This window comes from Papio anubis, chromosome 7 (genome assembly GCF_008728515.1).
Source record: "Papio anubis isolate 15944 chromosome 7, Panubis1.0, whole genome shotgun sequence".
NCBI classification, from domain to species: Eukaryota; Metazoa; Chordata; class Mammalia; order Primates; family Cercopithecidae; genus Papio; species Papio anubis.
The window spans coordinates 104,210,740-104,226,307 of NC_044982.1; the positions used below are offsets into that span (position 1 = coordinate 104,210,740).

The 15,568-nt window shown below is 48.3% G+C and overlaps 1 protein-coding gene across 6 annotated transcripts in view; it reads left to right on the forward strand.

Annotated features, from left to right (window-relative positions):
- The window catches only part of ALPK3 (alpha kinase 3), a 59,649-nt gene extending 44,977 nt beyond the window's left edge, over positions 1–14,672 (forward strand). For all 6 annotated transcript variants that reach the window (XM_031668381.1, XM_017960872.2, XM_017960873.2 and 3 more), the window contains 8 exons: positions 519–666; positions 1,058–1,185; positions 1,319–1,354; positions 3,868–4,148; positions 4,768–4,856; positions 5,663–5,886; positions 8,543–8,591; positions 9,339–14,672. In XM_031668381.1, coding sequence (XP_031524241.1) covers positions 519–666; positions 1,058–1,185; positions 1,319–1,354; positions 3,868–4,148; positions 4,768–4,856; positions 5,663–5,886; positions 8,543–8,591; positions 9,339–9,684 — 1,301 coding nt within the window. In that variant the 3' untranslated portion in view covers positions 9,685–14,672. The remainder of the gene's footprint in view (positions 1–518; positions 667–1,057; positions 1,186–1,318; positions 1,355–3,867; positions 4,149–4,767; positions 4,857–5,662; positions 5,887–8,542; positions 8,592–9,338) is intronic.
- Positions 14,673–15,568: the final 896 nt, after the last annotated feature.

Sequence of the window (15,568 nt, forward strand, 5' to 3'; positions counted from 1 at the left end):
TTTTGCTTCTGCCACTCCATAGAGTGGAGATAACAGTACCACCTTTGCAATGGCGTGAGGCTTAAATGGGATGGAATGGGTAAAGTGCTTAGCATAGGGCCTGGCTTCAGTAGTGTTCTAGTTCTCCATCATCACCAATCCCCCTTTACAGAGTTGTCGCATGATTACAGAGTGGTGGGGACAGGATTCAAATGCAGGCTTCTAGAGTTAGGGACCTAGAATGCAAACTGAAGTTCCTGTCTCAACTGCTGTCTGGGTCCTCAGCTGGGAGCCCCTCCCAGCCTGGGGTCAAGGTGGAGTAGGGGCTTCTGTCTAGCTGAGATGTGTGCTTTGGGGGTCAGGGCAGAAGCCTGAGATATAGGCAGGAGGCACCTGGGGGCTATGAGGCACCTTGGTCGGTCTGTGTGGAGACTTGAATCCTGTTTTCTCCCAGCCTTTCCCACCAAGGACACCCAGGAAAGCAAGGATATGGCCAGAGGAGAGGTGGTGTTCCCCTCTTGACTGGACCCTGCTCTCAGCCCCACAGGTCATCCGGAAGATTCGGGTGGAGCAGTTTCCTGATGCCTCCGGTAGCCTGAAACTCTGGTGCCAGTTTTTCAACATTCTTAGTGACTCAGTCTTGACATGGGCCAAGGATCAGTGCCCAGTGGGCGAGGTGGGCAGGAGGTAAGCCAACGATACCACCATCACCTGACCTGGCTCCCTGATTGCAGTAATACTGTTGGGCACTGTCCTAGCGCTTTGAGCCTATCGCCTCATTAATCCTCACAATAACCAGGGGAGGTCCTTTTATTTCCATAGTAGAGATGAGAAAATGGAGGCTCAGCATTCTTTAAACCACTTGTCCAAAGCCACACAGCTAGTAAGTGTCAGGACTGCAAACCAGATCTGTGGGCTTCAGTACCAGCTCTTGGCCCTGGAATTGCGCTGCTTCCCCAGAGTTCTCAGAGCTGGGGTTCTCAGCAGCCTCTGAGAGTGGGCTCCAAGGATGCTTAGGACCACAGTCTGCCCCCATGCCATGGCGATGGCCCTTATGAGTAGGGTCTCCAATCTGCAGCGCAGGGGATGAGGGGCCGGCGGCCTTGGCCATCGTGCAGGCCTCCCCCGTAGACTGCGGCGTGTATCGGTGCACCATCCACAACGAGCACGGCTCGGCCTCCACCGACTTCTGCCTCAGCCCTGAGGGTGAGTGTGCCCCGTGGCCCGGGGTCTCAGCCTGGCCTGGCTCCTGGGGGGTGGGCAGCCGTCATCTTTGAGAGAAGGCACTCTCTTGGCACAGCAGCCTGAAGGCGCTGCTTTCTTCTTTTTCTGTATCTAGTGTTGTCAGGATTCATCTCCAGAGAAGAAGGTGAAGGTATGGTGCCCCCCTGGGGAAGGTGGGGTGGTCCTACCCCTGCCATCTGCAGGGAGGACCCTCTTTAAGGGCTTGGAGTCTGATCCCAATCCACATACTGCTCCCTTTTGTCTCCTAGTTTAGGATATGGCTTGGGGAGATGATAGAGGAGGACTGCTGTATCAGAAGGTTGTGGGGGAAGAAGTGGCCAAGGGGGCCACTGCACCGGAGTTAGTTCACCCTTGTGCCCTTTGTCCATGTCAGAGTCTTTGATCCAGGGCAGAACCAGCCACCAGGGCATGTCTTGTCCTGCCAGCTCCTACCCAGGATTTCTCACAGTACTCTGTGGACCCCAGCATTAGATTCACACAGGGAACCTGTTAGAAATGCAGTTTCCTGGTCCCTGCTGCACTGCAGACATCTTTAATGACCTAGGAAGGACCTAGGAACATTGCATTTTCAGCAAACTCCCTGGTGATCATGAAATACCCGCAAAGTTTGACACACATTTGAAGGGCTCAAATAGGGATGGATATGTACTGCTCCTGCAAGAGACAGGCTAAGGCTTGGGACTGTGAAGGCAACCAGTGATGAAAAGATGTTTAGAGCTGTACTTGCTAACAAATGCATTAATTCCTTCATTCACTCACTCTTTTAATCACTCATTTATCCAACTAGTGACTTTGTTTTGAGATGGAGTCTCACTGCCACCCAGGCTGGAGTGCAGTGGCATGATCTTGGCTCACTGCAACCTCTGCTTCCTGGGTTCAAGCAATTCTCGTGCCTCAGTCTCCCCAGTAGCTGGGATTACAGATGTGTACCACCACACTCAGCTCATTTTTGTATTTTTAGTAGAGACAGGTTTCACCATGTTTGCCAGTCTGGTCTCAAACTCCTGACCTCAAGGGATCCGCCTGCGTTGGCCTCCCAAAGTGCCAATTAGTGACTTTTGTTTAGTAATCAAATAAAGTTTAATCAATATCAAATATAACCTCAACCTCAAAACTAAATAATAATTATTTAATATCATCAAACATCCAGTCAGATTTCCCCAAATGTCTCATATACGTTGGTTTATTTGAATCAGGAACCACTCATTGCTTTTGGCTGATGCAGCTCCCAAGTCTCTCTTAATATTTAACAGTTTCTTCTACTTTATTTGTTTTCTTCCTTTGCCATGTATTTGTTAAAGTCACTGGTATAGAATTTCTAACATTCTGGATTTTGTTGATTGTGTTCCTATTTAACATGCTCCCCCATGCACGTGCGTCTTCTAAATTGGTAATCAGATTTAGACGTTCGGTCAGATTCAGGTGTGATTTTTTTTTTTTTTTTGCAAGAAGAACTCACAGGTGCTGTGTATACCTTTTGCATCCTATCTGGAGGCACATAATGTCAGATTGTTTTCGTTTTAGTAATGTTAAGATTGGTCATTGGTTCATTCAGGTGGTATCTGTGTGATTCATCCCATTTTAAAGTTAAAAACAATCTGTTACAAACCCTATTGTTATCTAGGGGTTTTAGCAGTCACTGATTATTGCCTAAAGCTATTATTTCATTAGCAGTTGCAACATGGAGATAGTTTAATTTGATCTTTTCTTCTTCATTCATTAGCTGATTTTTTTCTGTAAAAAGGGGATGATTATTTGGTTATCTCAATACATAAGTTCCAACAGGAAATGAAGGATAAATATTTGCTCTTTTCCCTTTAGTTACTAGAATAATGAGTTGGTGCCCTACCATTTTCCATAGGTGACCAGTGAGATTATTGTTTGAGGGAGGAGATTGGATTTTTTTTTTTTTTTCGGTCACCACTATGAATACATGGATTTTTAACATATGTGATATATTCAACATGTTGCAGTAATTATTTTTGTTGCCAAGATTGTTTCCTTTTTGGCCCAAGGGAGCCCCTTCAGGTTGGCCCCTGTGTCCTTCTGCCAAGTCTCTAATAGCTTTTGCTAGCTCTCTTGCTTTCTGGTCTCACACGATATTTCAGGTCCTTGCTGTACACTTTCTGCCTAGACCTGAAATCAACCATTTCTTTAGAAAGCTCTAGTTTCCCTTTAATGGGAAATTATATTTAACGGTCACAATTTGGGCACTCACTGCTGCTGGATTTGTCCTGCAAACTTTTTGTTTCAGTCAAACATGTTGGTTGAAATGGAGTCATGTATTCATCTAATCAAAACAATGAATTCTAAAACAAAGTAATTCTGGTATTCTGTATTGATTGCTATTGCCACAGAAAACCCCTGCCTTCCACAAACGCATCCTTTGTGGAAGGCAGGGGTTATGTGATGGATACCACACAGGTACCACTAGATGGCAGGGGTTGAATCAAGTAGAGTTTCTGCCCCAAGGAGCTCATAGTCTGGTAGGGACTCAATGTGCCCAAAGATCAGGCGTGAACAGAAAGTGAGCCCAGCAGGTTGGCAGGGTGGGAGGCTCTTCTGGACTTTTCCTTCCCTGCGAGCCCCACATTGGTCAGACAGGAGCTCCTGGTGTCCCACATTTCTCCTGTTCCCCTTCAGTTGGAGAAGAGATTGAGATGACCCCTATGGTATTTGCTAAGGGTCTGGCGGACTCTGGCTGCTGGGGGGACAAGCTCTTTGGGCGATTGGTAAGCGAGGAGCTCCGAGGGGGTGGATATGGGTGTGTCCTTCGGAAGGCCTCCCAGGCCAAGGTCATCTACGGACTGGAACCCATCTTCGAGTCGGGCCGCACGTGCATCATCAAGGTGTCCAGCCTGCTTGTGTTTGGGCCCAGCAGTGAGACTTCTCTCGTGGGCAGAAACTACGACGTCACCATCCAGGTACTATGTCCCATCTTCACACCCCATCCCTTTACTCACTCACCCCCTACCCTTTCCCAGCTCAGGTCCTGTTGGGATGCCCAGTATCAAGGCAGAAGGCATCTCAATCTCAACCTTATGAGGCTCCTAGGATGGACCTTGTGGAAGGCCTGAGATGCAGCCCAGAATTCAGATGCTTGGCCTCAGAGAGCTTGAGAGCTTCAAAACAACTTGGGCCATAGTTTTCAAACTCTGTATTTGCAGCAGAAACCTTCCCCCTGCTCCATACATAATCTCTCATGGAAGCCTTGTTTATATGTGGGATGAAAGGGAGGTGCTGTGGGTGGGGTGGGCCGTCTTCCTGGTTCTCCACAGAGTGGTCTCTGGGGCACTGTCACATACCATTAGAACTCCTGAAAATAGTTTGGAAATCACCTGAAAATCTCAGTTTGAAAAGAAGTCAAAAGCCACTTGTTATACAAAAGAGGAAAATGAGGTGCAGAGTGGGGAGCAGGGAGGAGTAAGCCCTTCCTCCCCCAGGGCTGGGATCCTCCTCTCGGTTCCCTAACAGAATAGGGGTAGACACAGTGGAGGACTGGGGAATTTCTTTGCTGACCATATTTGGTTCCCTCATCCACAGGGGTGCAAGATCCAGAACATGAGTAGGGAGTACTGCAAAATCTTCGCAGCAGAAGCCCGGGCCGCACCTGGATTTGGGGAGGTGCCTGAGTAAGTACACAGTGAGGAGGACGTGCAGTGTGCAGCACTGTTGCCTTGGGCTTCTGCAAAGACAGTGATTTCACAGCCTCCCAGGGGCAACCTGGGTTATGCCCATGTGCAGATAGGCTCACAGCCCCGTGCTCAGCTCAGTGGCCTCACAAAAATCTAGAAATAGAGACCTCATTTACTTCCCACTTGAGAAAAGCCTCTGCTCTGGACTTGAGTCTCCTCCTGCCCACCCCAGTTCCTCATTCTTTAGCGCCGATGTTGCTGATTGCAAAGTTTGGGCACAGCAGTTTCTGGGACTCCATGAAGGTGATGGGGTGAGCTAAGCTAGACAGACTGGTCAGGACCCTTCTGTGGTAGGCAGGCGGAGTCAGTGTGGATTTTTGTAGGAGTCAGCTATAAATGGCAATTGTTTCCATTTTGAGACTTGAACTCCAACCTTTGCGTACCTGGGGTCCCACTGGCAGAGAACCACAATCTGGTTGAATCCTCTCTAAAGGTGCTCCTTCTATTTGACATATACGTGCCCCAGTCCCTCACCCAAGCCACACAATCTGCCTATGCCCATAGCAGGGTTTTGTTCTAATCCCACTAACCAGGAGAATGGACAGGACTCTGAAGCCAAAAATACCATTTCCTTTCCTGAACTCAGGGTGGAGTTGCTTTCCTTTGCTGTCCTTTGGGCTCAGAGTTGAGAATTCCATTCTTGGAAGGGCCCTTCTTTTAGGTCCAAGAATACAGAATTGGATGGGAGGGAGGAGCTCTCTGGGCCATACTTCCTGCTTACTGCAAGGTGAAACTATGTTTAGGATCATCCCACTGTATCTGATCTACCGGCCTGCAAACAATATCCCATATGCTACCCTGGAGGAAGACCTGGGCAAGCCCCTGGAGTCTTACTGTTCCCGGGAATGGGGCTGTGCTGGGGCTGTGACAGCATCTAGCAGCTCTGAGGCCATGCAGAAATGCCAGACCTTCCAGCACTGGCTGTATCAGTGGACAAATGGCAGCTTCCTTGTCACAGATTTGGCAGGTATGAAGGTATAAGGGTGCGCGGGTGTGCATGTGCATGGATGTGAAAGCATGCAGAGGAGGCAGAGCCACAGTGCTTGACTAATCGTTTACAAAGCACCTTTGTCTTTATTCTTTTTTGCTTTTCACAATAATCTTGTAAAGTAGATTGGACAGGGACCATTTTGCACGCAACACTAATACATACCTCATGTAGCCTAGTCTATCACTGCAGTTGCATTTAAAGGAGCACAGTCCAGGCTCAATTAAAATTAATAAAGGAATTTATTTCAAAGATCATTACATGGGGTCTAATTCAAAACCCACAACCACCCTTTTCAAAACCTCCCTTCTTCCCTTCCCTGCAGCTTTGCTGTAGACTTTCTCACTCTCCAAACTTCCCAAACTCTCCCTTCCATTTTAGCACAGTAGCTTTACTGTCTCTCCTCCTCCTCCATCTTTGTTAGCTTTTTGTTATGTAAAGCAACTTAGTCTCGCTTCTTTTTAGTTTTACTCCTATGCCCCTCATTACCCAGAACTCCCCAACAAAGGAAGGCCAGCAGGCATGAACCCTCCTTCCTTCTTCAACCAGCTCTCTCCAGGCCTACTGTCTTTAAGCAGAACTGGACAGGGGAGAGGAACAGAGAAAATGCTTAAGGGAAGGAAAGGTTGCTGGGATTATCATGCATTATTAAATCTTGTCTCTGTGGTAAATAAGTGAGAAAACTAAAGACCAGAGATATAAAACTGACTCAAATGTGTGTTTCACTGGGATTAAATTGTACAATAATTATTATATATATAACTCCATATACTGGGGGGGAGGGAGGGCTAGGTAACATTAAGCCATTATCAGTCAACCTATTTGTTAATTTACATATTCATGCTTCCATCCTTTTTCCATCCAACCACTACTAAATATTGAAAAAATAAAAAGTTGAATTAGGAATAGTCATTGTCCTCAAGAAGCTGTGATGAGTAGACCAGTTTCTACTATAAGATGATAACGTGGTATAATAGAAAGGCTTTAGAGTCGGCTGGGCGTGGGGGCTCACACCTGTAATCCCAGCACTTTGGGAGGCCAAGGAGGGTGGATCACTTGAGGCCAGGAGTTTGAGACCAGCCTGGCCAACACAGTAAAACCCCATCTCTACTAAAAATCCGAGCATGGTGGGGCATGTCTGTAATTCCAGCTACTTGGGAGGGTGAAGCTTGAGAATTGTTTGAACCCGGGAGGCAGAGGTTGCAGTGAGCCAAGATTGCACCACTGCACTCCAGCCTGGGTGACAGAGCGAGACGCCATCTCAAAAAAATAATAAAGAAAAAAATAAATTTGATTTAAGTCGAAGCCCCATTCTCTTCTAGCTGAGTCTGTTTTACAAAGAAGAAAACTGAAGTTCACATTGGTTAGGTCATTCAATCTCTCTGAGCTTCAGTTTCCTTTCCCTCTTTAGGAATAATGTCTCTCCTACCTAGCATTCAGATTTTTTATGAGGATTAAATGAGACTGTATTTGTGAAGACCTTCTGCAAACTAAAATTCTGTGCAAATGAGAGAGATCATCATTATTACACAAAATGGAATGCTATGAATGCCAAAAGAGAAATGACAAAGAAATTAATATTTATCACATTACTCCTATGTTTCAGACACTAAGTTAGAGTCCTACACATATTATGATATTCTCAATACCCTGTAAGATGGTCATTATTATCCTCACCTTTATACTTGAAGATTAGAGATACGAAGTGACTTGTCGAGTTCCCACAGCTCAAAAGTGATAGAGCTGAAATGTAAATCTGGGTCTGTCTGACTCTAAAGGCCACAATTGTTATTGTCTATCATATGATGGTACTCAGCCCTGTTAGTGAAAGGCAAGTTCCTAGCAAAATGCTCTGGACAGATTGAAAATGGGGGAAAGAACATCCTAAACCTAATGTGTGAATGCTAAGATACCTGGGTGGCCTGACCACAGTGAAAACGTTTTTCTCTATCATCATTTTGCCTGACTCCAAGGCTGTCTTAACCTGGAAGACCATCTTAGCTTCTTGTTTGCTTGCTGCCTTTGTAAGTGGTGCAGAAACCAATCTTCTGTAGTGTTGCATTTCCGCTGGTCTACCCCTGATTTATCCTCTCATTCCCATCTGTCTCTTTTGTCTGGACAAACTACTGATCTGTTCAGAGGAAGAAGGTTTTAGCTCAAAGCCAGAGGCCAGTCCAGTTTGTGACCTGGTCTAATCCCAGTAGAGGCAGGATTGCATAGCTGGAAGAGTTTTGGCTCTAGGAATCCAAAAAAGCTGAACCCTTATTTTAAGTCAAATGGCCATTGCCCATAGCCAGAGCTCAATTATTGAATGACTGAGTATGACTTTGTTCAAGTCATTTAACTCTGAGCTTCTCCTCCTCACTTGTAAAAATATGAATAGTATTCCTAGTAATAATCCAGAGACCTGCACGCTGTGAGACAGGCTGGTGGTGATGACCCATGAGAAGATGCTTGAAGACACACCTGCACTGACACCCAGGAAGTTGATGCCAGCTTGGGCTGGTTCTAAGCCCCCATGTCTCCAGTAGGAAGAGACGTGGTTCTAAGCCCCCCACTATCTCTTCCTGCAGGAGACGTGGGGGCTTAGAACCAGCCCAGGCTGGCATCAACTCCCAACTTTCTCTCTTTTCAGGGGTTGACTGGAAGATGACTGATGTGCAGATTGCTACCAAACTTCGAGGGTGAGTGGTTCTTGGGGACAGAATGCCCTCTGGGGGTCTTCTCTGGGTGTAAAATGTCCTAAGTCCTTCTGGTTCTCCATCCCTGAGGTGCTGGACCTGGGGCCAAGTGGTCCCAGACACACCCATGGCCATGTGGTAACATCCTAGAGGCTACTGGTCCCCACACCTTATCTCTGGCCTGGTGTGGCAGCTATTACTGATGACACACATGGGGTCCCCTGCAATTCACAGCTCGCACATACTCCTCCCTTCTTGCTTGAGGATGGTTGCCAAGGTGCCGATGAGTAAGGGCCCTGTGATTAGAGTGTGGACCTCGAGTCTGCTCCAATTTATGTTAAGAAGCTAAGCCATCCTTATGCCAGTTAAAGTCCTGCGTGATGGATTCCATGTGTCAGGGTGTAATAAGACCACAGTTTTAAAACTGAGGCCTTGGGCTAGGCATAGTGGCTCACGCCTATAACCCTAGCATTTTGGGAGGCTGAGGAGGGAGGATTTCTTGAGCCCAGGAGTTTGAGACCAGCCTGGGCCAAGTAGAGAGACTCTGTCTCTATTTTTTAAAAAAAGAAAAATTGAGGTTTTGGCTGCTGCCACCTGAGGTAGCACCCAAGGGAGACTCCCCATCACCCTCAGATAGGGTAGAATGTACCCTGAGCAAGACATCCTGATGATGGCCACCCCAGAGTCAGCCCCCCAAGGAACTGTGTCTGTGGTTGGGACCCCCACTCAACTCTTCCTGTCTGGTTGCAGATACCAGGGCCTCAAGGAAAGCTGCTTCCCTGCCCTGCTGGACCGGTTCGCCTCCTCCCACCAGTGCAACGCCTACTGTGAGCTGCTGGGGCTAACACCCCTCAAGGGCCCTGAGGTGGCCCACCCCCAAGCCAAAGCCAAAGGCTCTAAGAGTCCATCTGCTGGCAGGAAAGGCTCCCAACTGAGTCCTCAGCCCCAGAAGAAAGGCCTCCCTAGTCCTCAGGGCACCCGGAAGAGTGCTGCAAGTTCCAAGGCTGCCCCTCAGGCCTCAGAGCCGGTTGCCGCTCAGTTGTTGGGACAGCTTCCCACCCAAGAGGAGGGCTCCAAAGCCCAGGGCATGCGGTAGCCTCAAGAGGAGGCTGGGGGCCTCCACCCGGCAGCAGACCAACCAGGAAGCAGCTTGAACCGGAAGGAGACTTTCCAAAAATGGAACTAACTGGAGAAGGTACACGAAGGAGGCACCACTTGGGGACCTCTCTGAGCAGGCTCTCATGAATCAGCTCCTCATCAGATGGCTTTGGTGCATGGCACATAGCCCACTGGCCTCTTCTGGTGCCACTGTCACCCAAGGTTCCCAGGCCTCAAGCAGGCCCCACCTCCGAGTGCCTGGCAGCCTAGGCCCTCCTTGAAGTTTACACTTTGCCACTGCTGGAGGCTCCCCTGAGTCCTCTGCATGAGTTCTACACCCCAAGCCCTTGCCCCAGCCCAGTCAGGCAGCAGATGTCATAATCTGAGTGAGGACATGCAGGCCAGCATTTACTCCCCTGCCTTTGCCTGGCCCTGATCTTGCCTGTCCTCAGGGCTCCAGACTTCCTCTGCTAGTCTGGCCTGGTGACTCTCAGGGTATCTTCTCCTTCCAGCTACTTTGGCTCACTGATCTCAGCTTACCCTGCAACTAACCTGTCCTTGAGCCCAGATGGGGCTCAGGGCCCTTCCAGAGCCTGTCACGTCCTTGTGCAGTGGCCTTTGATGATGTGTGTTCATGCTCTTCCCCCTTCACTCACTCGCCTGCTTCCCATGCTCCCTTGCACCCCCTGGCCACATCCCTGTCTTAGGGCCCAGCTGCAGCCTGCTGCCTGCCCTTCATGACTCTGCGCATGGCCCTTTGCTTGAGGGCTCCCCACTCCCTGCCTACCAATACCCAGGTGAGGAACAGAACCTCTGGCATCTCACCCCACTTCAGTACTCTCTTCCCCAACTTCTCTTGGGCTCTTTGTTCATGAGGTGAGAGCTGGCATGAGGGCTGTGTCAGCAGCTGTAGCCAGAGAGAGGTGTTGACTCTGAGAGACCTTACACTCCACACTGAAAGGAAGTGGGGTCACAGTGAATTTCACATCCCCTCTCAACCAGGAATGGAGGGCTAGGTCCCTTCCCCATGGGGAGTACACTTGGGTGTTGTAGGAGGGATGCAGTCTATCCATGCACTTGAGTGGAGGAGAGTCTCTGTGCCTGGGAATTAGGACTCCTGCCCCAACCATAGCTCTTGATTCTGGGGTCCCAGCTCTGGACCTCATGTATGGGCTCCCAAGGACCCAGCAGCCTGGGTCCTTCCAGAGCATCCCTCCCAGAGGCCTGGGATGGGGTAGGTCTGCAGCTAGCCTGCTCCCCTTGGAATGCAATAAAGGCAGCATTGTGTGCCCTGCTTGCCCTCATCTGGTGTGGTTGGAGGTCCACGGAGTCAGGGTCCCCCTCTCCCAGGCAAGCTCTCTGAGGGCATTCTGTAGTCCCAGGCCCACTGGAAAAATGAATCTATATTTTGGTTCCTGGACCGAAGTTCAGTCGCAGTCTTCTGTGGCCACAGAAAGACAGCCTGTGCTTCTTGCACAATTGAGCTGCTGCTGTGTGCCCCTTAGCAGGGTGTCTGGGGACTTATGCCTTTGGAATTGCTCTTCATTCAGAAGAGGAACACAAAGGAAGCCATCCAGGAAGAAAGCGCAGAGCTGGGGGCTCTGGAAACGCCCTGTGTCTCTGGCTACAGCAAGACCAGCCCAGGAGCCCACCAGCACCTGCCTCTCAGCTACTTGCTGACCATTTCCTGCTTCTCAAGCTGCAGAGAAGCTTTTCATTCCCACCCCCACCTGGAGCCTCCCCTTGCCTTACATTTCCCCTGTATGGTAACATCTCTGACTTCTCTACCTCCTCTGTGCTCAGGTCACTCCACATCTTCTGCCCCAGTGTGTCCCCACCTCTCCCAGCCTGTATATCCAGATTCCTTTGGTGAACTGAGAGCTGGAGTACTGTTCATTCATTTATTCATTCACCCACTCATTCAGCAGACATATACTGAGCGCTACTTTATGCCAGACCCTGAGCTGGCAGATGTTTGGAGGCAAAGATGTGTGAGGCCATCTCAGGAGAGACTACCTGTTAGGATTCTTGAGTTTTGACCAACAGAAATGAACTTGGACCAACTTAAGCAAGGAAAAAGGGTTCATGGGAAAGATGCTTGGATAGCTCACAGAACCAAAAGAATAGCTGAACAATTGGCCTTGGGAAGGGTGGGAGCTGGGGCAGCTCCAAGGCTTGCCTCCCAGGAGCTGCTATGGTTGGCATAGCTTGCCATCGGTTCTAGTGGGTCCTCTTCCACTCAAGATTCAAATTCCAAGTGAAGGAATCTGGCCTGGAGCTCAGGGCTTCATAGAGCGGAAGGGAGGCAGTTTTCCAAAGGACGCGGACTCTTACCAGAAGAATGGTGGAGTGCGGAAGGGTAGAAAGGGTTTGGTAGGCAAACCCTGAAGATGCTCCTAACACACATGCTGTTCTTCCCATCTCATGTATGATGACTCTCCCACATATAATCAAAACCACATTTCCCTCTGCTTAGGGAATTCAAGATTATATCTAACCTCGAATTCCAGGGGTAATGACACGGCTCCTATTCTCCAAAGTCCATTGTCAATAGGGATAATCTCCCTCTTTCAGTGTTACCACAATTCCATTTTGAAATTCTACAACCTGTAGATTAACCATATTCAACCAAAATTATATAATCCAGCAAGAAAGGAAGAATGGGTAAAGTCTACAGTCCATTTCTAGAACTGGTCATGAGAACTCATGTTTATGATGATGGACTTTTAATCTGGTGGAGTGACCCAAACCTTCAGTTCTGAAGCTCCTTAGTGGTCCTACCTGTGTGACAGGCATTTACTATTGGACATGGCAGTCCCAGGATGAACTCCAAGAATCCCCCCATGTCCATCTCTACTCCTGCCCCCTTTTACGTAACAGCAATCATATTTTCCCTTGAAAGGGTTAATCATTCTAGATACTCCCATGACCTCTTTATAATGAGCCTGAAATGGCCCGGTGGCTGCCTCAGCTTCCAATTCAGTTGAACTGCTACTACGTCTTTGAGGATGTGCTCCTTGCTAGGGGACTAAACTCTCCACACCAGCCCGGTCCCAAACCTCAGGTGTAAGAAAAACATTGAGATCTAGCAATAGCAGGGCTGTCTCTACACTGCGTCCTATCCCTGAAGGAGAAACAGCGAGAGGTATGGTTGCCGGCTCCAAGCGCATGCTGCCTCCTGCAGTCCTGACCCAGCCTCTAGGGGTGTTGTTTCTAGTGCCATAGTTGAATTTTCAACAAACCATTTCACCACACTCTCAAGCCAGCTGCTGCTGGTTTGTGGGTTCCTGAGAGGATGAGTGAATGCCTACCCATCAACCTATTACTCTTCTTTTAGCTGTAAAGGGAATTCTGTGGTTGGGTGCAGTATGTGAGGAGGTCACATGATGTTTATGGCATTTGATAATTCCGTGGATATTGATGGCAGGAGAGGCGTGATGGGTTAGAAAAGCAAATTCAAATCCAGAACGAGGGCCCAAAAGGGCCAAGACAAATTACTGCCCCTCTCAGAGCCACAAATGTAGAAAGGGGGAAGCTCAGCAGTATGGCGGGAGGAAGCACTGTGGAGAGTGAGTGAGCTACCCACACATGACCTGCTGGTGCCTTCAGAGCCCTAGCCTGGAGCGACAGTGTCCCATTGATAACAGAGTACACTGGCTATGCCAGACTTTACGGCTAGGTGGTCAGATAACCATTTCACGAGGGGCAGCATGGCCAACGAGTGTGCCAGGGCCAAGTGTTTAGGTTCCCCCAGAGCCCAGTGGTGAGCCAGAGGGGCATTTTGCACAAGGATAATGGTTACTTGTCGGCCAGAGCATCGCTTGACTCCAAATCCTGGGTTCTCCTATCATATTTTCTTGTCAGGACTTACTGCAAGCTATATATGGCTCCCCGGTATGCCACCGATGGACAGATACCTCACGTACCATTGACCTGCCAGGTCACATGGCCTGATGGCAGAGCTGGCTGCACGAAAGACTTTCCCAGCTGGAATGCCTTCGCCTGCTCTAGGCCCACCCCAAAGCTGGTCAGTTGGTAAATGGGTTAGAACAAGATGCCCCAAAGTGACATATATTGCTTGGAATTAGGCCTTAGTGGTGAGGGATTCAACATACAGTCATTTGTCCTACATTATGAAGGAAACATTCTGACCTCAAACAGATCCCTCAACCCCTAGAACTTTATAGAAGGGGCAGACCTTGGCATTTTCACATGATTTATCTCCCACTCGGATTCACATATGTTTGACCAAGGCACTAGGCAGCTGCCGATTTCCCATCCCTCCTGTAGTCCCAGATGAATGGATACAGATCCCTTTGGGGAAGGCTGCAAGGAAAGTTCACAACATGCATCTAAGTGTTAAGTTTTTCCTTCAAAAAGACATTTGACTTCCTCTCCATTTAAGGTCTGGAAATCAAGTGGGAGATATTGACTTTGGCACTTGAGACAGACCTGTTGACCCAGAAATCTTTAGTTAAGGTCATTACTAGGCCATATCCTAGGGGCATCTGGCCTTTTTCATTCCTGGGACCCACAGCTCAAGGTCTGATTTCCATGTCCTGCCCATTACGATGAGCGCCCTATTTTGTTCCTTCTGTCTATCTCAGCTGCTGAGATCAGGGAGCCCACATTCCCAGCAGCTCTTCCAAGCAGCCTCCCAGGCCTAGAAAGGAAAATCAGCGGAGCCTTGTGAATTTATTTGTCATAAATTCACAAGAAGGGAGCTCATCTTCTGGGTCCTGCCAGAGGGCACTGAGGGGGTTGATGGGCTGGGTGCATGCCAGGGACCCAATCAAGCATTTTCATCTTCTGAAATCTTTGAATTCCTGCCTTTCTTGGATGTTTGGTCTTTTGATATAATTTAGCATGGGCCAACATTTGGTCCAGATTAAAATAGTAAGAACTGTATCTGGCAATTTGAGCTTTTACATAGAATGTAGAATCTCTGGTGAATGAATATATCAATAAAGACAACCTGAACCAAAATTATGTCTTGGTCATACAGCCTTTAAAAGGTCCACCACAGCCTGGGCAACATAGGGAGACTCCGTCTCTACAAACAAAACAAAACAAAACAAAAAAAAATTAACCAGGCGTTGGGGTTCATGCCTATGGTCTTAGCTATTTAGGGAGCTGAGGTGGGAGGACTGTTTGGGCCAGGAAATCGAGGCTGCAGTGAGCTGAGATCACACCACTGCACTCCAGCCTGGGCAACACAGCGAGACCCTGTCTCAAAAAAACAAAAAAAAGTCCACCAATGTACCCTATATTTTTTGACAATGTATTTGCCAGTTCATGCAGTTTCTTCAGAATATCACTCTTCTCTTTCCTGATCTGATGAAGACTCTCAACCCCTGGGATATGCTAAGTGTGGGTTCTGGTTACTGGTATAACTTGTGGTGTCGGGCAGGAGGGAAACTGTTTGCTTTCTTTTTTTATTATTATTATTACACTTTAAGTTCTAGGGTACATGTGCATAACGTGCAGGTTTGTTACATAGGTTATACATGTGCCATGGTGGTTTGCTGCACCCATCAACCTGTCATTCATATTAGGTATTTCTCCTAATGCCCTCCCTCCCCCCAGCCCCCCACCCGCTGAGAGGCCCCAGTGTGTGATGTTCCCTGCCCTGTGTCCATGTGTTCTCATTGTTCAACTATCTCTTATGAGTGAGAACATGCGGTGTTTGGTTTTCTGTCCTTGTGATATTTTGCTGAGAGTGATGGGGAAAGTGTTTGCTTTGTTCTGCAAGAGAGAGGTACACCTTTTCTAGTAGTGGAGTTTGGAAGGAAATATTTCTGGAGGGCTGTCCTATTTATGTCCTTTGAATACTCCCAGATATCATTAATCCAATTGACAGGATGCCACCCTTTTTTGAAACC